Source organism: Bidens hawaiensis, unplaced genomic scaffold (genome assembly GCF_021521415.1).
Source record: "Bidens hawaiensis isolate Kalapana, Puna unplaced genomic scaffold, B.hawaiensis_p1.1 tig00002631_1, whole genome shotgun sequence".
Lineage (NCBI taxonomy): Eukaryota > Viridiplantae > Streptophyta > Magnoliopsida > Asterales > Asteraceae > Bidens > Bidens hawaiensis.
This window is the reverse complement of record NW_027491143.1, coordinates 1,418,112-1,443,864: the sequence shown is the minus strand read 5'-3', so window position 1 is coordinate 1,443,864 and position 25,753 is coordinate 1,418,112. Positions and strand designations below refer to the sequence as shown.

Here is a 25,753-nt window from a genome sequence, read left to right as displayed (position 1 = left end):
GCCCAAATGTTTATTTTATTTATAAATATGGTTGTTAGGGTTTCTTGTTTAGTAGTTTTTGATTGAGTTTTATTTATAAATATGGTTATCAGTCTTTGATTAACTAAAAGTTGTGAATTCTAATATAAGCGTAAACTATATGAAGAAGTAAAAAAATTAAGATTTTGAAGTAATAACTTTATAATAAAATATAAGAACTTATTATATTTATTTATAAGACATTAAAAACTAGATTGTTTATTACGATAAATAGCTTGTTATTTATCGTATTTATATAATTGTGTAAAATAGGTTAATTGTATAAAAGTTAATATTTTGCTTATAAAGTTATAAAAAATGGTTGATTGTTGAACAAGTTATATTCCAAGTATTATATATTATATTATTATTTTTACTAGGTATCTTTTCAAGATAGAAAACATATAAATGATACTATCAGAGTTCAATTAATATAACTAGCCGTATTGGCATGACGCCTAAAACACTTATTAGTTACAATTACGCGCAATCAGTCACCTAAAACGCTTACGGATTACAATTGCGTGCTATCACCCATCTTGAGTTTATACTTGTATGACACATTATGTGTGATATCTCAAATCAACGTTCGCACGTCTAACTAACTTTGTTTTATTGCACGACTTGCTTATGGAGATTTGTCCGCACTCTCTTTTCAATAGTTGTATAAAACAATCAAAACATGGTGTTCTCCGTGTGACATGAATTAATTACAAAACATAGATACATATACAAATATTGGTGTAATAATATTTGAAGCCGGTGTTGGAACCCAAAAGAGAGTTAAAACCAGCCGAATAAATTTAGGTTGTCCAATATAAAAAAAGCGAAAAAAAGAAAAACAAGGTTAGCTACCTCAAAACGATTCTACGAGCCTTCAACAAGGTGCATCGAGATAATATTCCTATGTGGAAGCCGGATGACATTTGATATTTGACTACTGATATATGCATATGTTAATGTCCCCTCATTAACCGAATAAATGAAGTGGTTGGTTCACATTGACGTATTTCCTGACAACAACCATGGTTAGTTAGATGTGCGCTTACAAGATACCGAAAGGTTTACAGTAGACATCAATCACGAACCTTTACAGTGTCCGGTTTTTACTTTTGAGATAACGTTGTATCAAGAGAGAGCGCTCCAGTTCATCAGCTTCGTGAACTGAATAACATCATTTGAAAGATTTAAGTTAAGACGACAGTTCAAAACAACGACACATGGCATGAAATTTAAGGTTCGAACCTGAGATGTCTTGAGTTCCAGTTCATCCCACTCCTGTGATGAATTACTTCCCTCGACTATCCCAGTCCCAGCGTAGATTAGTGCCCCTAGTCCCTATTTATATCATTTTAACATTAAACTGCTTAACATTTATTGTAATTAACATGGAAATTATTAGACGATTATTTTTCACACAGTTAAGAGTTGGTTATGCTACTGTTATATCATATATTTTTGGTTTTAGGCTTTTCGGTTTTTGTTTTGGTTTCGGTTCAGTTTCGGTTTTTGCCATTTGAGCTTGAAAATTTCAAGCCGAAAAAAAAAGTTGGCATAAAATAATGAATTTAGGTATAAATAATTTTGTTAATTGTAAAGTAATAGACTATTATATATTTGACCAAAAATATATGAGTTATATATTTATTAAATTCTTATAAATTACTTAATATGTAAAAACAAAAGTTAGAAATTGGTTTGGTTTTTTCAGTTTTTATTATATGCAAAACCAAAACCGAACCGTTAGTTTGGTTTTTGCAAAAACATAAAACTAAACCATTGGTTTTTGTTTCGGTTCGGTTTTTTCAGTTTGTATTTTTCGGTTTTTTCGGTTGCGGATCGGTTTTTTTGATTTCTTGTACACCCGTAGGTTATGCTACTGTTACATTGTTATACTTCGGTTATTGATCATTTTGGTACCTATATATTAAGAAAGTAAACTAATAATAATATGAAGAGGAAATACTTACCTTTTGAACCAAGGCTGACCTTATACCAACAGCAAACTCACTCTCTCCTCCTCCAAACCATCCAACCGGGCCTGCATACATTCCTCGGTCGAAATTTTCTGTGCACCACAAAAATTTTATCAAAAATAGCAAAGCCAAAATACAGTAAAAAAAACATATGACCAACTTCTAAACAGGATTTCTGTAAAATAAAGAAATTGTTACATTTATCTTGAGACCGGGAGTTAATATATTAGGCTATCACTCTCCTCGTGGTACACGTTTCCCATCAATTGTTAAAGTGTAACAAAATAAGAATCAGGGAATATAAAACTTAAAAATGAGATCCACGGTTTGTTTTAATAGAGAAGAAGATGAGGGAATATACATGTACCAGTTTCTGCTATCAGAACTCGTGCTTCTTCGGTAGGGAATCCACACACAGCTGGAGTGGGATGAAGTGAAGACAAAATATCAAACTGCAGGGAATGAACTCATTTTATATATTTGAAAACAGAACAAACATTTTGGCTTTATTTTTTAGATCCTGTGAGGCTGTGATAAGATCTTATTAGCATTTTTTACTTTTCATGCTTATTCTAAACAGCAATTTGTTATCTTCATTAAAATTAGAGGTAGCAAATTCGTCCCATTATATTATGAATAGGTCAATCAAGGGGTGTTCAGATTTCGATTTGCATTCGAAATTTGATTCTAATTCGATTTTAAAAAATTCGTATTCGAGAATATTAATCGAATACGAATTTATGATTTATTATTCGATTTGATTCAAAATTCGAATTCAAATTATTTTTTTAATTTATGTCAAATCCATAAATAATAAATGTCCATTACAAATTAATTAAACCCAATAGGCCATATTGTTGTTTCTTAACCCATACTATTATGGGTGTTATTGATTTCTTGTTTTGCATATTTTGAATTTTAGACTATTTGTACTTTAGTTTTGAACTTGTTATCATGTGGTATTGTAGCTACTTTAAATTTATATGTTTGTTTTGAAATTATAATTATGGTTTTTGAAGTTTTTGGCATAGGTAAACTTGAATCAAATCGAATTTATTTGAATTCAAATCGAAATTATTCGAATTCGAGTTTCAAATACGAATTCGAATCGAGTTTCAAATAGGGCATATAATACGAATACGAATCGAATAGTTCAACTTTTAATCGAATACGAACATTGGCGAAAAAAATAATTATTCGGATTATTCGATTCGATTTAACTTGAAAATTCGTTATTCGATTCGATGAACACCCCTAGGTCAATGTGGGATATGTTTTATATCCTAAAGGATCAAATCAAATATTTAGCAAATTCTTGGGCTATGAATGACAATATATAGCATACCTCATCATCTTCACTTCTGAGTCTTCCTCTTAATCGAGCATAAAGATGTTGTACTCTTCGCAGCTTTCGTATTGTTTTCTCCGGTTCAACCAATATTGTTGTACATACAGCCTACAAATGCATTTGCACAAATTATATCACCATTCTTAATCCAAGTACACAAAAACACCCAACCGAGTAATGTTCATGTTATCACGTGTACCTCTAGTTTTCTCCTTACACATTCCCTCACGATAGAGAACTCCTTGTCATCCTTAGAGCTGCAAAAGGTTGTAGGAGATTATGAATTATTTGAAATGACCAAAAAGAACATTAAAAGCTGATTGAATGAATATCAATTGAAGCTATAACCTGTAAAGTAAATCTAGGGCTATCTGTAGATCAAGGGCTTTTGAGTCACCTCTAGCTCGGGTTCCAGCCATCGCCTCGCTATAAATATCCAATCTGTTCCTATGAAATAATTGCTCTGGCTATTCATGAAGATTCAAGTGATTAACAGAACACAGAAACATCACCTTCATTAATTATTTTTATTTATTTATATTTTATATAACAATTTATGGTATGTAGCTGTACTTACAGTGTTCCCTATAAACGAGGGTGCATCGGGAGGCTGAAGACAAAACTGATAAGCATTTTCACTCTCAACCTACATTGACCAAGTCAACCCATACATTAATAAAAAATGGGTTGAAAAATGAAGAAAGCATAATAAATGAAAAAGCACCTGTAAAGTTGCCAACCATGTCAAAGGATCAATATCGGGGGAGGTCCTAATGATGCTGCTACGTGCAAGCACAACCTTATAAAACCCAAACGAGTGATCGATATTATGTTTTCAGCAATATGCTATGTTTTGAATAATTATTAGTTTTTGTAGTTCAAAAGCAACACCTTTGTTAGGGGTGAGTTGTCTTTGCTTATCATCTGCAATGCTCTATTAACACCAAAATCCCACAGTTTATTACTGGGAACATTATTGCTGCTGATAATGGATGTATTAGGAACCTCTTTTCTTAACTTCATGATACCAGACGAAACCTGATGAAAAACAAAATACGTGATTTATTTATTTATTTACATTTTTATCGTATTACCATCCTCAAAAGCAAAACTTGGCAGTAACCTGACTCATGGTTGTCTGAAGTGAATGTACCGCCTTATCAAATGTCCATGAAAGAGATTCGTCCCAAGCAATGGTAGTAACTAGCATTGAACTTCCTTCAAACTCGTTAAACTCAACCTGTACTTTATACACACACACAAAGCATGAGTCCTTTATACTTGCTACATATAGTAATAAACAAACTGCTTTATTTACCTGAGGAATCATGAAATAGAATGACCCAAAAGCTTCCCATTCAGATGATATATTAGCCAATGCATCAAAACGAATAGCCCCATAAGCACGAATCAGTGGGCACTTCCTAGACATGAACCTTCAATATAATAACTTATGAGTTCAACAGTGAGATATCATAAACATAATATATGTACCTCTTGATAGATCGCCAATCATGGAGTGAAAACGGACTGACATGGCGAAAGAAGACAGAAGAACCCAAACCAGCAATGCTGACCGGATTGGAATCGGATAAACCATTTCCGCTAATCATAGAAGAAATGGAATGAGAATGAAATCCATTGATTCTTTTTTGGCTTCTTCCCGAGAAAAAACATCGAGGGAGATGCTGAAAATGTTGCTGACCATGCAGCCAGTCGATTGCTTCTATTTGTTGTTCAATTGGGACCTTCAATACACAAATATAACAACTACCATCTTATATGATTACAAGTAAAAACCATTGACACGTTGCTAGCAAGTTAATTACCTCAAGCCTTATGATTCCAGACCCTAACACAGGCGGTTCAAAGCCCAACTTGGTAATTGCAGAATCTAATCGTTCCATTGCCATTGCAGGGGTTGAAACGAATGGAAAAGTTCGGGTTTCTGTTATCCCCACAGGAGTTCTAGGGTCTCGAGATTGGCAACCGTTCATGGATAGTGAACTAAAATGGTTATATCTCTGATGCATAAAGATACACTCCAAATTAAGCATATAAATATATAATAATATAATACAAATCTAGAGTTGCTTACTTGGGTGGGGGTGTAGATAGTGTTTCTGGTTGCATCTAAGATGTTGGATTTGGTTGAGTCTGGTTCCATATAATGAGCGATACAATGGCGTATGCTGGTGGCTGCCATCTAACTTTCTAAAAGGATATGGTTTTACAATGTGGGACTTTATAACCATAAAGTGTAACTTCAGATTTTATAATTGTATGTATGGGTGAATGCACTATGCAGTGGCGTGGGGCCTAGAATAATTACCATAAAAATACAGATCATAAGAGTAGCCAGAAAACGACAGTGCACCACGAAAACAGTTGATCTGCAGTAAATAAATAGCAAAATAACTTATTTGCATCAAAACAACAACAAAAAACTTAACACATTTTTGCAGCAAAAACAACTTATTATGCCCTTTTCAATAGTTTTATAGTGTTTAAAGTAGCCTGATGAAATGGCTTGCTCAATTGTAACATCAAATGGGATCTTTTAGATCTCCACTGAACATATTAATTCATTTTGCACCTGATATACTATAATAACATTTATCAAATCAACCAACTGAAACTACATGATTAAAGCTAGGGCTGCAAACGAGCTGAGCGGAGCCGCTCACGAGCTACTTGAGATCGGCTCGATAAAAACCTCAAAACGAGCCAAGCTTTATTGAGCTCGAGACTTAAATAAAGCTCATTTAGTTATCAAGCCCGACCCTTGTACGGGAAGATCGTTTAGGCTCGTCGAGCCTTAACGAGCCTAGTGTATTTTTAAGTTTCAACTCTTTTGTACTTCTACGTGATCATTTCACACTACAGAGTTGAGCTCGAGCCAAGCTTTGGCTCATTTAAGGTACTACACACAAGCTTGAACCAAGCTTAGGCTAGTTAAGGTCTTTCTCAAAATACATAAAAACAATTAAAAGTGTATATAACTTAAATAGTAAATATTAAACAACACACCTACACTCATTGCTGGATTTATTTTTAAATTTTAACTCTTTGGTACTTCTACGTATTAAGAGCATGATTGGGATTGAGTTTGAAAACGGCTTATTGACTTTTGCAAAAAGTCATTTTGAAAAGCCAGGATTTTGGGCTTTTAGAAATTTGTTTTTTAACCTTTTCAAAAAGCTAAAATAAAAGGAATTTTTGTGATTGCCAAACACTTTTTAACTTACTGGCTTTTTGAAAACACCAATAAGCCAATAAGTTGTTTTTAAACTCAATCCCAAACATGCTCTAACTTCACACTACTGACTACACAACCGAGCTCGAGCCGAGCTTAAGTTCGTTAGGTCTTTCTCAAAATACATAAAAACAAGGGGGTGGCGGCGCAGCTTGTTGCCCGCTTAACTGCCTCTTTATTGTAATTGGATCCTTTTATATGAAATGAAAACGATAAAAACAATTAAAAGTGTATATAACTTAAATACTAACTAATAAACGATCTGACCTTAGGCTAGTTAAGATCTTTCCCAAAATACATAAAAACAAATAAAAGCGTATACAACTTAATTACCAAATAATGAACAACTCACGAGAAACGCTCGAGCTCTTCATAAGTCAAAACGAGCCGAGCTCGAGCCTATTCGAACAGGTTTAAAGCTACATTTCGAAATTCACGTTTAACAAATTCCAAAACCTAACATACAGCGATTTGTATCTCAATAACATATTATAAAAGCACGGTTCACAGTCCAATGCATGTCTTTCATTATCTCGTTCAAATTCAGGATATATAATAAAAATAATTAAAAGTGTATATAACTTAAATACAAAATAATAAACGAGCCGAACTCGAGCTCGGCTCAGTTGCACACCTACACTCACTGCGGTATTCATTTGTAGGTTTAACTCTTTGGTAATTCTATGTAATAATTTCACACTACTGACTACACAGCCGAGCTCGTTTAAGGTACTGCACACGAGCCCTAGCGGAGCTTAGGCTAGTTAAGGTCTTTCTCAAAATTAATAAAAAAAATTAAAAGTGTATATAACTTAAATACTAAATAGCAAACGAGCCTAGCTGGAGCTCTATATAAGTTAAACGAGCTCGAACTAAGCTTAGGCTAGTTAAAGTCTTTCTCAAAATACATAAACATAATCAAAATTGAATATAACATAATAATCATAATTACTAAATAATAAACAACTCACGAGCCACGCTCAAGCTCTCGTAAGTCAAAACGAGCCTATTTGAACAGGTTTAAAGCTACATTCTCAACGAAATTCACATTTCACGAATTCCAAAACCTAACATACAATGACTCGTATCTCAATATCAAATTAAAAGGCAAAGTTTATAATCCAATGCATGTTATTCATTGCTCGTTCAAATTCAGGATATTATTATAATAATAATAATAATAACAAGTGAAATTAGGGAGTTAGATTACCGTCAAGTTTCCGTCAGTCGTCCGGTGAGAATTGGTTGAAACAGCAGAAGAAACGAAATGGAGATAAGAGTGTGTGTGTGTGTCTGTGTGATTGGTGATACGTCGTCGTTTTGAAAACTGGAAATTTGGAGGATAGAAAGTTAGTTAGTGGGACACTGGGACTGGGCGGTGGCCATATATTATTATTATATTATTATTTCCTAAAAATTAAATATTACAAAATGTGGGTTGGATTTTGAAAATGAAGTAGAGTTGCTTGTAACTTACTCCATATCGGCTTATAAAAAAGCTTGATTGAGTCGAGTTTAAATGAACTCGAGTTTGAGCTGACTCGCGAATTCCCATTGTATATATGATAATTATTAATTAACATATGTTATATATAAACTAATTAATAAATAGTAAGCGATCTGAGTTGAGCTTAGCTCGAGTTTGAAAAAACTATTAACTAGCCGTTCTCAAGCTTTAAAAATAGAGCTCAAAAATAACCAAGCTCGAGCTTTGTGTAAGTTAAGTAAGCCGAGCTCGAGCCTAGTTAATCTCGAGCTCCGCGCGTTTGCACCCTCAACTACTACTGGGTTGCCTTTGATTGGAGGTGTACAAATTGGTTAATGGGCCCAATCCAGTTCGGGTTAGTCAACGCGTTGGCCAAAATTTGGCCCAAACTAGTTCGGGTTATAAATCGGTTTAGGAGGAAAAATGTTCGAACATATCAAATCGATTCGGTTCAGTGTATAAGCCAGTTTAGGGTAAACAAGCGGGGTTATTTTTCAAATCGAGTCAGGTCTTAAACCGGTTAACTGGTGCACATACCACGGTTTGGATCGGATGGAAACCAGTTTGGGTTTGGTATTGAGACGGTTCAAGGTTTTTTTTTCTTTCCTTTAATGTCAATCACTATCTTTGATAGTGTGTCAACTTATTTTGTATGAAACCTTAAAACTATTTGTAGCTATCTTTCCACTATCACTTGGCCTTACCTCTTAACAAAAAAGGAAAATTGTTTTCGTATGCTCAAATATAATGTTGAGTGTGATATCATGTCTAAAAGGCCCATCACATAAGACACCAAAATTTAAGATAGCTAGTTTTTATCAGGATGGTGATACATATCAAATAGAAATAAGAAGTTATAATGAATAATGCCAGACTTTGATCTAACCATTGTTCGAGTAAGTGCATTTGGCTTGCTAACAAACATAGTTGCCACCTCCTTAGATTGCATCCATCTTTATGTCTTCTCAATTTTTATTTGATAGTTAAACCTTATTTAAGGTTTTTCATTAAAGGTTTTTATAAATTTCTTACAAGTTAGTTATGTATTTCCAAATCAAAGTAGAAATCAAATGAGGTTAGAAGACTATCTTTTTTAAAACCATTAAAATCTTATTGAAAGAACAAGCCTAAAGCAATTCTCTCTTTCTCACACACACACACACACACTTGAATTGTACTCCTAAATTACATATTTTTGTCCACCAAGGACTTGAACCCGCACCATTTAAAAAGAAAAACTCTTATCTAACATCGTTTCGAGATAATTTTTACATTAGTCCACTCGTATATTTCTTCCAATCAAAAGCCTAAAACATCAGTCTGAAATTCGTAAAAACACTTAATGACGTTAAGTGTTCTTTAACGAAGGTCCATTGAGAGAAAAATAGTCGAAAGGATGAACTGTTGGCAAGGATTTTTAAAGATAGGATTATTGTCAACCAATACACAAAAGGTGAACTTTATTTATTTCCAATCTGCCTAAATTAAATTGGTCGGTGATTACTTCTTTACATCAACACACAAAACTCTTATCGACTGCTGATATATTTGTTCATAGCTGGTTAGTATGACTTGAAACTTATTCATTGTTTTTGCATCAAGAAAACGAATGTCCCATCCATGAGTAAGTTCCAACACCTGCAGCCAAATCACAACTAGTTTTTAATTCAATGATAAATTAATTAAATCATATGGTAACAAGAAGGGTTTAATTAATTTGTTATATGAGCAATTGTGGACCAAGGGTACGCCTTGTCTATGGTTGGTTGAAAACAATTCACAAGCCCAGGGAATACGTGCAACTGCCACCACCATAACAAACAAACAACTTTCAACTTTGAGGTTAAAGCATGAGAGTAAAATATACTCATAAGTAGAAAGTCGAATTACCATTGTTTTCTCTAAAACGAGTTTTGGAAATGCATGGGGCAAAAACCCGAATATGCCATCGCATATGGCCGTTGAGGACCTTTTTGTGGTAATAGTTCCTATCGCAAACCATGCAAAAACCCGATTTTGTTTTGACCTTAGGTGTTGGCAATCCAGAAGGTGGTGATGGAGGTGGAATGGGGATGTTCACGATTGTGTATAAGTATGCAGACTAGATACTGAAAGAGAAAACATCATATAAAGAAACTGACTTGCTAAAAATGATATGAGAACTGAAATAATAAATAGATACCTGAATTTCTTGAATAATACACAATGTCACCATTGCTCTGGGATGTATATGTAATCTGATGTAACTCAAATATTAAATCAAACCATGAACGTTGAACCAACAATAACAAACTATAACTGTGTCTTTGTAGCAGAGAAAATAATAATAATAATAATAATAATAATAATAATAATAATAATAATAATAATAATAATAATAACTGGTTGATGTTCTTCATCATACTCATTGCTCCACTCGTGTCAAAAGCAAATACACTATTCAAACACATACAATTATCATATCAATCAATATTGAAACACATGTGGCGGTTAATACGATTTTAGTTACTAATAAATATTAAAGTTTTTTGCATCCTAGAAGCAACAAACATTATTCATGGCATCTTCGCTTAAAAAAAAAATATTATGAGTGTACCAGATCGGAATTAAATTGATTTAAACGGATCTGGTACACTCATCATATATTTTATTTTTCTAAAACGAAGATGCCATGAATAATGTTTGTTGCTTCTAGGATGCAAAAAACTTTAATATTTATTAATAACTAAAATCGTATTAACCGCCACATGTGTTTCAATATTGATTGATATGATAATTGTATATGTTTGAATAGTGTATTTGCTTTTGACACGAGTGGAGCAATGAGTATGAAAAAGAACATCAACCAGTTACTTGAGGATCAAGTAAATCTTTTACATTCTTATAGCTGACATTACTATTAACTTTTGTTATATACTAAAATTTGTGAAAAATTAACATTTTCTATTTACTACTATAGTTTCAGTTTGATTTAATATTTAAATTGCATGAGATTACATATACATCCTTGAGCAATGATGACATTGTGTATTCTTCTTCATAGTCATTGCTCCACTCGTGTCAAAAGCTAAACACATACAATTATCAAATCAATCAGTAATGAAACACATGTGGCGGTTAATACGATTTTAGTTATTAATAAAAATTAAAGTTTTTTGCATCCTAGAGGCAACAAACATTATTCATGGCATCTTCGTTTTAGAAAAAAATATATATGATGAGTGTACCAGATCGGAATTAAATCGATTTTGTATTAACTTTTTTCCAATCATTTCTTTGTCTTGTAAATTTTATAACTCCAACTATTCTTTTATCAACTTCTTTAAAGATACAAACATACGAACAACAATAGTACCAAAAATAATCACTCGTGAACAAAAATACTAATTTGTATAAAAGCAAATGAAACAAAAGTACCAATATACACACATGCACACACATTCGATTTGAAATTCCACGATTTGACTATTCGAAATCAGGATTAAAATTCATATCGTATTTTGGATTTTTCGAGTCCGATTCGAATAATGAACACCGATAACTTCAACCGATTGTAAAAACACTATATTTGACCACTTTAGAAAGAAATTTATGCTTCAATCATCTTAAAGAGACTTGTGATAAACATCTCAAGTATTTCAGAGACATAACTGAAGGATCCTCATATCGTCGTAACGATTGATAGATCTAATCAAAGAGAATTGTAACGTATGAACTAAATCAACATACCGAATCAAGTGAGAAACAAATGAATATTAATATGAATATGAATATGAATATGAAAGGAGTAGATCAATACATATTAAATGAATAAAACCCTGGTTTTCTCATTACGAACGCCGCCTTCATCAACCTCTAAGGTTTCCCCTCTTCAAATGTATGACTTAGGTTTTCTTGCTTTGCGGCTATCCATATAACACCGTATATATAATGCAACTACACCCCTAAAAGACACCATAAAAGTTTCAACTTACCCCCATATATCTTAATTAGTTATAATCAAGCCTCGTATCAATATATAACACAACTACAACCCCACAAAAGACATAAGGATATAAATTTAATCGCCGACACAGTAACAAACACTAAAGTACCTTGTAATACAAGATATATATCAAATGAAAATATACTCATGAAGGAATTGATAGTTTAATTATGACACTATAAACATTACTGAAAGACAAGGCCTCTCGATATCTCATAACTATAACAGTCATACAATCGGTGTCGTAAATATGTCATTATGATTATAAACGATCAAGAACTAACTCATAAGATTCATAAAAAAAATTGTGTTAATTTACATAAATTAGTTCTACTCGAATTAGAAATCACGCCTAATTATGAACACATTGTTTTGACCCTCCAAAGAATTAAAAGGCTACAGTTGTCTCAAGATTAATAGCAAATTCTGAGGATTTCATCACCTGACCTGAGTGCAGTCAAAATCAAATTGTATTTAATTAACAAACATCTTATTTAAGATTCAACAATCAAAAGTTTTCAGAACAAAGATATACTAATTTTAGCAATAGCAGGTGTTCTCCTTCTTAAAAGTTAAAAGCAGTTTTAGAAAACTGTTATATGACTCCAACAAATTAAGAGCATACAATATGAATGTTCTAAAATCATTTTTTTTGCTCTCATATCAACAAGCTACAAAAAAAACTATATTTTCAAACCCTTAATCTATATCAGACCTTAATAGTTTCTCTCTTTAAAATTTAAATGTTAATTTGCTTAAGGTTTTAGTGCCATTGAATCATTGATGCAACACCTACGTGAGATGTGCTCGTAAGGTACAGAGTGTGTTCCGGCGAGATTGTAGAGTGTGTTCCGGCGAGATTGTAGAGTTGATGACTTGTGCGTAATTATTACGTCGCCAACTCTGTATCTTGGTACAAACAAAGCACACGATATTAAGTTATAAACAAAGAATGAGCAAAACTAGTTTTAAATGAAAGTAAAAAAATTAAAAAGAATAATGGCCCATGCAGGTCTCGAACCTGCGACCTTCGCGTTATTAGCACGACGCTCTAACCAACTGAGCTAATAGGCCAATCATGGTGTTCCTTAATTTAGACGATATTTATTAAATTATATAATTTTTTTAAACAACAGGTTTAAAATAAATAAGAAAATTAGTTTTTAAAATGCAACTAATAATAACTAAACAATTAATAAATTTTTATTACTTGGCATTTTAAAATAGCTACGGATAATAGAGTGGAGAAGTGCTTTGGGCTAATGTGCGCGGCGGTATGGGTTAACAGAATAACGGGTCGGACTGGTGGGATTAGTTAGGAGACAAGGAAGGCGGCTTCTCAGTCAAGTCGGTTAAAAAGTTAATCGTGAATGCTAAAAACATTGTAAATAACTATATTATGAAGTGGAGCAAATGAGTCTCGAACATATGCAACATCCACACGTGGAGGGCGGAAATGGATAGACTCCCGACTCGAAGAGCCCTTGAACGAAGGAACATTCGCGTTACAGATAGTGTTTGTCCTTTATGTGATTTGGAGGTGGAGACGGTAGATCATATCACGACGGGGTGTGGAGTCTCGGTGATGGTTTGGGACTATATAAGCCGTTGGTGCAAAGTTCCCCCGATTCGGCTTCTTGATAGGAGATCTTTTAGAGCTCCACAAGTCCACCAATATTGGAGCTATTAAAAAGGAGGTGTTTCATGGGATAACCATAATTGCTCTTTAAAGACTTTGGCACGCGAGAAACGAAAAAGTGTTTGAAGGAAATGAGATAAGTTTTATTGAAATTATTGGAGATATAAAGGTTAATGGCTTTCTTTGGTATAAGTATAGGTCTAAACTTAGATCTCTAACTTAGTCGAATTGGTGCAGTTTTGATTTCATGTAATTCTCTTTTGTTTGTGGTTGCTTCCGGCTTGTAGAGGCAGTTCGTGGGTGGATTGTTGTTTGGGTTTGTGTTTATAAAAGTTTATGGTTTGGAAAAAAAAAGTTTTCATAATATCAAAAGATAATTTGTTTCAACTACTTTCATATATATATATATTAAGAAAATAGTAACCAATTTTAAAAGTTGTTTTAATCAGATCACTTATTATTAAATATAAATACCCCTATGAAATATTAAGTCGTGTTTTTAGAAAAATGACTACATAGTAAATACCTCCAAATTTTGGGGACCTGCTTGGCTGCTTGTATGTTTAATTATGTATATTAGTATATCACTTAAAAACTAACATGTCATTGTGTTATGTTAGTGTAACATGCTTTTAGTTTTTATTATTATTGTATATAACAAGTAATAATTCTTAAAAACTAACATGTCATTGTGTTATGTTTCGTACCCTCCTAAAGTGGTCCGGTTAATCATTGCTAGTCTATTTCTAGTTTATGATTCTGACTTACAAAAATATGTGGTTTGGTTATGAAAACACGCACACAATCAAACTGCATAAAATAAACGAACACGAGAACAAGGATTTATGTGGTTTAGTTAAAGTTGACCTATGTCTACGGGCTCAAACTATGAATTTAATTATAATTGCCTCTTAACACTCATGATGAGTGCTTACAAGTACAATGATTACAATATATAGAAATTATTCTAAGGTTTATAGATTAACCTCTTAAAAAACAAAAAAAATATAAATAGACCCTAATAAAGATATATATGGTTGGCCCAAAGACCTCCCATATCTTTAATCATTAAAACCCAAACATGCCTTCAAGTAAAGTGTGCCAAACAGAGCTCAAGCTTTCACAAAAACAACATATAGTTAACTTAATCCTATCCATGATATTTTTTTATCAGCTCTTCTTTTGGTGCTAATATATAAATGATACCAATTTATATGAACTGATCTGGTTGACAAACTTTTGTGTGTGTTTTTATTTTCTTTCATTCACTACATTAGGAATGCTTGAAGAAATTATAAAGCTTTTCTTATGGTGTTTGGGAGAGCTTTATTTGAATTTGAATAAGGGGTGTTCATTCGAATTCAATTCGGTTTGAATTTGATTTACTAATCAAATTTTAAATTGTATAAATTCGATTTGATTCAAAATTCAGATTAATATTATGTAACCCCCCCCCCCCACCCCACCACACCACACCACACCACACCACACCACCACCACCACCACCACCACCACACACACACATATACATCTATATACATATCTATATATATATAATGCATATTATTTTTTACATAGGAACATATTTATAAAAATAAATAAATTACAAAAGTATTTTAAGTAAACTGAAAGTTATCATTTTGGTAATTAATTCATAATACTTTTAGTTGTTATCAACATGTAATTGAATGCTATCACTTTAAATAATTAGAATATTATAACTTTTAACAGTTTATTTGTTTTATAAATTTGTTTTTGTTATTAACAAACTCAAGTTTGTAGTGGTTTTAGAATTAAGAACAAAAATTGAATCGAATCTATTCGAATTAGAACTAAAATCGAATCAAATTGACTTTCGAATTGCCTATTTTGAATTGAATCGAATCAAACTGACTTTGTCAAATCTATTTCGAATTCGAATCTAGCGTTAAATATTCAACATTGATTTGAAAAATTCAAAAATTCGAAATTCGAATTGTTGAACACCCATAATTCATAATCCGAATGGCTTATTTAACTATCTGTATGAAAATAATATGTTATGAATACACACATCTGTTAACCCATTAATAGAGGATTTCTGTCTATAATTTGCATTGTAGCAAAAACCATGACTAAATTGGCACTAAAGAAACTTGTATCATAATGTAAATGTTTGGTTTCAAAATGTTTTTACCTGCTATCACTATGTTCTTGCTTTTTTTCTTTTTTTTACAATTTATTGCACTTAAATGATACACATGACGATATATTAATGTTGGCTAGTTGGTGACTTGTGGGGCTAATTTTGCATGTTTGTATTTACTAGTGAACTAGTCTCACACATAACTCTAATTGCTTTTGAAGTCTTCTTTGATTTAAATAAAAATATATCACATACATATAAGATACAAAGCAACATAAACTAAAACAACTTGAAGTTTTTCAATTGCTCATTTGAATACAAGACACTATCTCCATTAAACGCCGTACATATCATATCATATTATCTACACCGATATAGTTACATTCTTATATTACAAAATCCTTTATAATTCTCATCATCATCACCATCTCCTTTCTTGCAAAGGTGCTTTGAGAAATCATTAACACAGATGCATTCTACCCTATAAAAATGAAAACAATATAAGGGAGTGTATGTGTGTATACCGACAATGGTTCTAGCAACAATGGTGTCATTAAGTATATGAATGGCACAAGCAGTAGCATGCTTAGATTAATGATACATATATGGTTTGCTTATGCTCAACAGTCTCTTGGGACTATTTGACTCACTACAAGAATAATTGCAGTTTAGTATCAAAAGTGTTGCTTTGATTCGGAATAAAAAGGTGGGATGTTTCTTAATCATAATCTACATCGCATGAGGAACTCGAGTGTGGATAAAAATGTAAAAGGTGAAAACCATCGCTAGAAGTTGATGAAACCACATAAATATGGCCCATTCGCCAAGCTCAAACGAGATGTTTGCATCCATGCCATCACCACGTTTATTTTTGTAGCCTGGGTAAGATTTGATGTCAACGTTATCACAAGAAACTAGTATGAGGTCCTCCATGTGCCCAGATGCTCAAGATTGCAGAATGAATAGGGCTTCCTAATCTTGTGTGTTATTATAATGATTGTATGCATTTCTCATAAACGCCCTGACAAGATTCTGATGCAAACTGTAAAAAACCATAAAAAGGATCGTTAGTGATCTAATAGCATTTAGTGTAACATATAATCTTAATCGATTACCATTTCTTCATAAAACAGTTAGTACATTTTTGTTGAAATAGTTACCAAATGTTATTTCTTCATAACCTACATTTTCTGTGACCTCAAATTCGATTATGTTTGCAAGAATTATAGAAATTTAGGACTACTTTGACTATTGTGCCATCGTGTTGGTGATTTTGATTCAACACCCTCCCTTTTATGGAAATCTAATGCCCTACTATACTTCAATACCATATCATAAGATTAGCAATGTATGTTATGTGTGAGACTAGTTTAATATAGCTAAAAGAAGTCAAATAGCTAGTAAACATTAAGATATTTGTGTGTATTCCATGTTTAATTCGTTAAATTTCACAAGAAACTTAATACGCAAAGTTAAACTTAGGTGACCGTCTGTCACCAAAGAGTAACGATTCACATAAAAAATGTAGAAACCTACACATATGAACATATTTGTGAACATACAAAGTCATGTTGGAAAAAATATATGAAAAGAGCTTTTCACATAAGAAAATAAATTAGGTGTGTTGTTTGTTTTTTCAAAGGTAAAATATTTGCAGACCATATCTGCAAACATATGAACATATTTGTGAACATACAAAAGTCATGTTGGAAAAATATGTGAAAAGAGCTTTTCACGTAAGAAAATAAATTAGGTGTTGTTTTTTTTTCAAAGGTAAAATGTTTGCAGACCACATCTGCAAACATCTGTAGAAGTGGAGATGGATTAAACATATGCAGTCTGTAAAAAGAAGATTGTTTTTTTTAACGTCTGTAGACTGCTAAAACAAACTGAAAGTTAAACAATTTTCCAAGTACTCAATTGAAACCTAAACATGAACAATTTTTCAAGTACTCGATTCAAACCTAAACATAAACAATTTTCAGGGCATAAATAAATACTCAACTGAAACCTAAACATATTCAAACCCAATGCCAAATCCAAACTTACATTATAATCACAAAACATAACATAATCAGTTACATTACCTGCGGGTGAAGATTTGTCGGCGGTTGTGGCTTGGAAGAGGTGGTCCGACGGAGGCGGCGGCAATTTGGATGGAGGTGAGGGGGCGACTACTAGGTGGGTTGAGGACATTCGACGACATACGATTGCGGGGGTGGAGGTGAGGCGGGCAACACTGGTGGGGGTGGATGAGAGGGGAATCGCCGGTGATGGGGGGAGGAGGAGAGGGGGATGGCAACAGGAATGATGAAGGAGGAGATGGGCGATGTTTTTTTCTTTACAACGATTAGGGTTTCACACTTTGATGAGGTTAGAAGACAATAGTCCGGGTCTTCTAGGATAATTAGGCGTGCACACCTTTTTTTTTCGAAAAGTCTTCCACAAAAACAAACATATTAAAAACCTAAACGTCTGCGCCACGTAGACAAAAGACGTTAAGAAGACATTTCCAGAAAAAAAACAAACACCGCCTTAGTTTTGTTTTTGCGTGTGTGGGTTGTTGGAAACTTATGTGAAAAAGATGAAAATAATATACTTTAGATTATGGAATTCAAATTTAGTTGTTTCAACTTTGAATTCATACCGGAAGATGTTTTAGTAAAATATCAGTTGAAAGAGCAAAGTTAAGCACTTCAAAATCCATTTAACAAATTCCCGAGTCTCATTTAAAGAGGAGAGGGAAAGGAAATAAGAAGAAAAGGTGAAAGAATCATGTTCCATAGATATTTTGAAGGAGAGGAGGGGAGGAAAATGGAGAGAAGAGACTAGAAAATTTAAGTCCATACTTATCCTTTTAATTTGAAGAGATTATGAGAGAAAATGTGTGTATATAACATTAACTGTCTATTAACTCCTAAATATTTTTTCTTTTCCTTTCATTTTCATTAAACTCGGGAACATGAAATGAAGTAACACATTTCTCCCCCCCCCCCCCCCTCTCTTTCTTTTCTCTTTCAATTCTCATTTATTTCTTTTCTCTCCTTAAATGAAACTCGGAAACACAGTGTAAAGTTTAAACCTACTTGGTTTCGCAAGCCTTTGTCATTGTCGATCAACCTGGCCGGGGCGGATCAAATCGGAGTTTCCTTAGGTAGCCACCGACCTACAATTATCCTTAAACCTTTCATGCTTGCCTGATAAGAAGTGAACAAAGGTAGATAAGGGTGTTAAGTCATGAAGAATACATTCAAGGTTTTGGTTTATGGAGAAGAGGGTGTTTCAACTCATGGTTTAATTATGTAGATAGGGGTTTCATGTCATGGAGAATGGGTGTTTAAACAATATATACCAAAGTAAGACTTGGTAGGAAAATGTACTAAACAACACACCTTTTATGGAGTTTTCTCAATTTTTCTTTATAAAGAATTTCCAACAATTATTAAATAATCTCCTCTTTTCTTTAAGTTACAATTGGGTACGTATAGCCATCTCCGACATAACACATTGTTTCCGTTGTTGTACAATCTAGGGACAAACGAGTTTTTCACGGGAGACTCGAAATTTATTTTTGGAACTGAACACGAAATCCTCAGCCACAATTTTCAATGATTATTTTGCTTGTTTTGTAGTCGAATATATTGACAACAATCCCAATCATCTCGATCATATAAACTTGTAACTTGTGAGTCTTACATTATTTTTGTTCGTTTTGTACTCGTATATTTCCCACGAATAACCAGAGTTCGTTATTATTTATTTTAATAAAAGGTGAACCAGTTTCTTACTAATTATTGTTCAATATCACTTAATTCACGGTTCTCGTTACCATACATCGGATTGGATTGCTAATCTTTTAATCCAACACATCAAATACACTATGATCGTGTGGATGTTCACCGCTAATTCACCAAAAGTTTCAATAAATCAAGTTGGGTTTATGACGTTATGCTTTACAAAACACTATTTGAATAGATGAAGTAGATATACTTTTTCTATTTGGGCTCTTTTGGCCTAGTAAGGGCCGGAGCAAAACCTTTACCACCCTTAACAAAACTTGGCCCATGAGAGCTTGAGCTTAAGCTCTACTCATTTCTAGCCCTAGTTCAAAAGCTTAATATCGGTTTTAAGCTTAAACTTGACTTATTTATTACTTATTAACTATGGTTTTACGCCATGTCGATTGATAAAAACCCAAGTGTTGTTGGCCCCGGACATTGAGGCAATAAGTCGACGCGAATTCATTCAATTTCGATTTCGTGCGTTAGGGTATCATAACTAAAACCCGGACATTGGGAAGACCGGAGCGTTGTAGATCATGGGCGTTAAGATGGTGATTGTACGCAAATTCAATCGGTTTTCGTCATGTTCGTTAAGGTACTGGAGCTAAAAAACATTGGCATTTGGTTGGTTTTCGTTACGTTCTTGACAATACCGGATTTAAAACAAAATATGGTGAGTTTACGTGAATTCGGTTGGTTTTCGTCACGTTTGTTTGGATACCAAAACTAAAAAACACAAAATTGACATTCAATCAGTTTTCGTTACGATACCAGAGCGGAAAAACGGATAATATAAAAATTGAGGTGCACGAATGGGGTTGTGTTCGTCGGTATAATCGGTCGTTGGTAAAACTCGAACATTGTCGGTCTCAAACGTTGAGGCGATGAGTCTAGGCGGAATCATTTTGTTTCCATTACGTTTGTTAGTGTGCCAGAAGTCAATCAAACAAAAAATGACGTTTGGTTGGCTTCCTTTATTTCATTACGATACTAGAACTAAAACAAAAAAAAAAAAACAAAACAAAAGAGACATTGAAAAAAAAAACAAAATGCAATTGACAAATAAGGTGTCGCCAAGTGGCTAAATCAGGGCTTAGCGACACCAAGCTTATCAATTGTATTCTATAATAATGAATTTATATAATAATATTAACACATGTCAAGTAAAATACTAGGTTAATATGGCCTGACGCTTTGCGCCAGGTAAAATGCTAGGTCAATCCCTAGTAGGAATATGGGTAATATTAATATCGTGGTCGAATTATGGTAGCCCACGATAAAGATACTGTTAAAAACAGTATGGATAAAAATTTTTCATCCATGACTCTTTTTTTTTTTTTTTTTTTGAGTCATGGTTTATGACTTATATCATCTGGGTTAATTCAACACTTTGGGATTTAGCTTGTCATTAAGCTAAATAATAATAAAGAAAAGTTAAGTATACTAACCTTTAAAGGGATTATGTGCAGATTAAGTTGTCTTTACAAACTTCAGATTTTTTTATTTTATAGAGAGAATTTTTACAATAGCTAAGATATTATAGATACTAGAGAAGGAAGCGATGCCTTCCTGAATTAATCTGAGCTCCTTTTATAATGAGAGTCTCAGTATACAAACAAACTACAATAATTTACAATAATTCTGCTTTTTGGAAATTTTTAAAAGTCTTCATAATTATGTCTGCTATAATTGAGTAAAGCAGCCTGCTTTATTAAAGCAGATTCTCCTTTATTAAAGTAGTCAGCTTTATTAAAGTAGATTCTTCTTTATTCAGTATTATTGGACCATCTTTTTCTTGTCTTTCTGTGTTGTCAGGGATTCCTTTAACGATGCTAATTCAGCTTCCAGAAGTTCTTCATCAAGCTCTTCATCTTCATAAACATTTTGAGCATCTTCAGCTGCTTCATTATTTTCTGAAGATGTTATAGACATATCAGACCTTTTTTCTGGTTGAAGGTTTTTAATTAGGTCCTTCTTGACTTCTTCTAAGTACTTCTGAATAATTTCATCTTTTGATAATTGATCATTTGATAGTTGAATCTTCTTGACAATTTGTCTGAATGAACTAGGAGCCTCTTTCTGTTGTTTCAAACGTATTTGTTCTTCATATTCTTCAATTGTAGACTTTATTAAGTCTATCGTTTCTTGGCCTTCAATATTACCTTGATCATCCATTTTATTCATTTTCTTCCAGAAATTTGTATAAAAAGTCCTTCTTAAACATGGGATATTTTGTTGGGTATCACCAACTTCTGGAGACCACTTCCAGATCCAAGGGATTCCAAACTGAGTGAAATAATGTAATGAAGATATTTCTTCAATATTTATATTATTATACTCCATTTCTATTAGAGTTGGAGAAACTTCAGACCATTTTTGAAATAATCCTTTATAAGGTTCAGGTAGAATTTTTATAGCTGGACCATATGACATCCACCATTTATTAAACCAATTTGGAATATCCAAGTTATAAACTTGTGGACATATTTTGAAGAACCAAGAATGCTTCTTCTTTGAATTTTCATATAAAAAGGCTTTGTTAAATGCCTCTATATAATCCCAATAATTAAATTTTAATGGTGCCCTAGATTCAGGGTGATAAACTTCTCTTTCTTTAAGAGGAGATGTTCCCCATGTCTCAACAGATATTATCTGTTTAATTATTACTTTGCTGTAATTGTAAATCTGGGTATTACCCGAATTATAATGTGTAATCTCACAAGATTCTGTGGATCGTAGAATCGTCTCATAATATAATCTGGGTATATAAGATCCTGCAGGATATGATCCTGTATCCATATATTTTTGGATTAAAATCCATGGTTGATCTTTATATTTAAGATCTTTAAATTCTAGGAGCAATATTATCTCCTTGTATGGAGTCTGATTATATGCTCCATCATCTGGGTCTTATGTAGTAATATCCACATATGAGGGTTTATTAGCCTATTTTCTGGAGTTTTTCCATGAAAGGAATTCTTCTAATAAAGAATCCTGGTTTTCATTACTTCCAGTATTACTAGAAGTGGTTGCAATATTTGCGATATTAGCAGCTATTAGCCTTTGTTGCCCAATTTGCGCAATTACTCTGCTATTATTCTGACTAGCTCTCCCTCTTCCTCTATTAGAGGAATGAAAATAATTTCCTCTTCCACGAGGATACATACCTGAAATAAAATATAAGTTATCCACAAGAAATTATTTTCTTGTTTTCCTTTAGAATCTCAATTCGATCCTTGTAGCGGTTATATTGCTGCCATTCGTAATTTAAAAGAAATTGTTTTTGGTGAGATGATAATGAAAAATCCATGTTTAAATTATGGATATGAAAAGCATGCATTGTGCTCATTTGATTATAAAAATTGATTCTTCTTTCTATTGATGAAATAATTATTCTCAGGGGTCCCTTATACACCATCATTCCTGCAGAATAGGGTTAAGATATTCTCTTGTTAAATAATCCGGTAAACTATTATCAGTACCTTTTTTATATATTATGTCGAAATCAAATGGTGCTAAATTAGACTGCCATCTTGCAAACATTTGTTTTGAGACATCATGTTTAAAATCTTTATTAAACATATATTTAGCAGCTTGACAATCAGTTTTTATAATAAATTTTTGATTATATAAATCGTCTTGTAATTTCAAAACGCATTTGACTATAGCTAAGATTTCTTTAGCAATAGTAGCATAATTCTTCTGACTTTTATTCCATTTTCCTGAATGGAATCTAACAAGAAATTCTTTCTTATCAATTGGAGATATTTGTTTTAATATGCCACCGTAACCTATTTCACTGGCATCTGTTTCAACAACTTTTTCCCATTCTGGGTTAGCTAACATTAAACATGGTAGGTTTTTTACTTGATGTTTAATTTTTTGGACTGCCTTAGTATGATATTTAGTCCAAGGAGGAGGATTATTTTTTAATCTATCATATAAGATAGCAGTATCATCTGCTAGACCCTGATAATAAGGAGAAATATAATTCAAGCTTCCTAAAAATCTTTGTAATTGGGTTTTATCAACTATTTCATCTGGAAATTTTGAAGCAAATTCTATACTTCTGTTAATAGGAATTATATTTCCTTTTTCAATATTGTGTCCTAAAAACCTTATATTAGTTTGAAATAAAACCATCTTGGGTCTACTTATAGCCAAACCATTTTTGATTATTATATTCTTAAATATTTCTAAATGTTTAAAATGTGTTTCAATATTTGTTGAAAATACTAAGATATCATCAATATATACGATGATAAAATCACTATAAGGAATGAATATATCATTCATAATATTTTGAAATTCACTAGGAGCATTTTTTAATCCAAATGACATTATGTTCCATTCATAATGTCCTATTGGAACCGTGAAAGCAGTTTTATACCTTTCCTTTTCTTCTATTTGGATTTGCCAGTATCCTGATTTTAAATCAAATTTTGATAAGATTACAGCATTATGTAATCTATCCAATAAATCTTTTTTATTTGGAATAGGGTATCTAATCCATTTTAAAACTTTATTTAATGGTTTATAATTTATTACTAATCTTGGAATTCCTCTTTCCTGTTCAGAATGTTTATTTACATAAAAAGCTGTGCAGGACCAAGGAGATTTAGAGGGTCTAATAAGACTTTTCTCAATTAAGGTTTTTATTTCTTTTTTGCATAATTGTAAATATTCAGAATTCATTTGACATGGTCTCGCTTTCGTAGGTATTTGGCTTTCCTTGAAGTCTTCTTCATAAGGAAGAGAAACAATATGCTTCTTTCTATCCCAAAAAGCATTAGGATGGTCATTACATATTTGTAAAGAGAATTGATGTTGGACTAAATTTATTTTTTCCTGTAATTTAGGATTTTTTAACCAACAAATGGTAGCCCGTTTGTTTAATGATAGTTTGGTTCAATATCCTTAACCAACAAATGGTAGCCCGTTTGTTGCCGTGTTGATTAAAGGCGTTTCTAGGGCGTAGCCTGTACTGACCGCATGTTAATACTATTAGCCAGTTGAAATATGGGTAAAGAAACCATAGTACCTAAAGTTTCATACACGATTCTTTACAAGTTACTTTTTACAAGTTAAATTTTTAAACTATCATTATTATGTAAAACTAAAAATATTTAAAAAATGGTATCAGAGCCATGGTGGTTAACTGGTATCATTGGGGAAATTCAACACTTGAAAATAAACTTATGAATATCCTTAAAGATAAAGATACTGTTAAAAACAGTATTGAGGAAGAGTATGATATCCCTCATAATTTAGATTTATGTAACATCCCGAAATTTCAAGATAATATTAATTATATTACTTAATAATAGAGGGAAAGTTTACTCGGGTTATCAGGAAATAAATAAAAGAGTATGAGTTGGTATGGGTCGGGCTAGTGTCGGGTAATGGACGTTGGTTATGGATTTGGATTAATTGAGATGGGTTAAATGAGAATGGGATTTCAGGGATATAAATACCCCCAAAATCCCAAAATATCTTTCATATTTCACCAAACTCCCTAACACACACATACACACACACCAAGCACACCCAAAACCGCCGCCGGCCGGGCCGAGAAAGAAGGAAGGATCGAGCGAGGTCCGGGTAAGAGAGAAAGATTAGTGGTGATACCAAGATAAACGAGATCCAAACAAGCTCAAAAGGTATGATTCTTGATCTTGGAAGTTTAAAGATCCGAGCTCTTAGTGTATAAAAGACCGAAAATGGTCGGGAAGTGTAGTGGGTGGTGTTGAACCTTAACAAGGGTGTTAAAATCGCCCGAAATGTTGATCAGAAACCGAAACAGCGGACATCTGGGCAACTTCGCCTTCATCTGGGCAACTTCGCCTTCAAGCGATGAACTTCGCCTGCAAGCTAAGTTCGCCTGATGAACTTCGCCTGCAAGCTAAGTTCGCCTGATGACAAGTTCGCCTGAGGTTTAACTTCGCCTAAAGCTAAGTTCGCCTGAGGTTTAACTTCACCTAAAGCTAAGTTCGCCTGAGGTTTAACTTCGCATAAAGCTAAGTTCGCCTGAGGTTTAACTTCGCCTAAAGCCAAGTTCGTTTAGAAAATAAATTTAAAATCTAATGAAAAATGTGTTAAGACAGTTAATGGAAATAAAATTTTTCCAAGCTGACCTGG

At 33.0% G+C, this 25,753-nt stretch overlaps 1 protein-coding gene and 1 non-coding gene across 2 annotated transcripts; both read right to left on the bottom strand.

Annotated features, from left to right (window-relative positions):
• Window positions 1-286: 286 nt before the first annotated feature.
• On the bottom strand, window positions 287-6,693 carry LOC143620733 (isochorismate synthase, chloroplastic-like). The gene is made up of 16 exons (XM_077092358.1): window positions 5,441-6,693; window positions 5,172-5,366; window positions 4,837-5,090; window positions 4,661-4,778; window positions 4,466-4,582; window positions 4,234-4,380; window positions 4,067-4,141; window positions 3,920-3,988; window positions 3,691-3,809; window positions 3,542-3,599; window positions 3,340-3,450; window positions 2,362-2,446; window positions 1,989-2,086; window positions 1,264-1,356; window positions 1,107-1,182; window positions 287-1,031 (listed from the first exon to the last, which is right to left on the bottom strand). Exons 1-15 carry the CDS (start codon window positions 5,546-5,548, stop codon window positions 1,147-1,149), a joined length of 1,683 nt encoding a protein of 560 aa, XP_076948473.1. The 5' UTR covers window positions 5,549-6,693; the 3' UTR covers window positions 287-1,031; window positions 1,107-1,146.
• Window positions 6,694-13,069: 6,376 nt separating this feature from the next.
• On the bottom strand, window positions 13,070-13,143 carry TRNAI-AAU (transfer RNA isoleucine (anticodon AAU)). The gene has a single exon. It is a non-coding gene; the product is annotated as a tRNA-Ile (tRNA).
• Between the last annotated feature and the right edge of the window lie 12,610 nt (window positions 13,144-25,753).

Coding starts and splice junctions, on each gene's coding strand:
- LOC143620733 (XM_077092358.1), bottom strand. CDS start 5,548: ATGGCAGCCACCAGCATACGCCATTGTATCGCTCATTATATGGAACCA. Junction 4,142..4,233: donor ACAACTCACCCCTAACAAAG/GTGTTGCTTTTG, acceptor GGGTTTTATAAG/GTTGTGCTTGCACGTAGCAG. Junction 2,447..3,339: donor TCAGAAGTGAAGATGATGAG/GTATGCTATATA, acceptor CATTCCCTGCAG/TTTGATATTTTGTCTTCACT.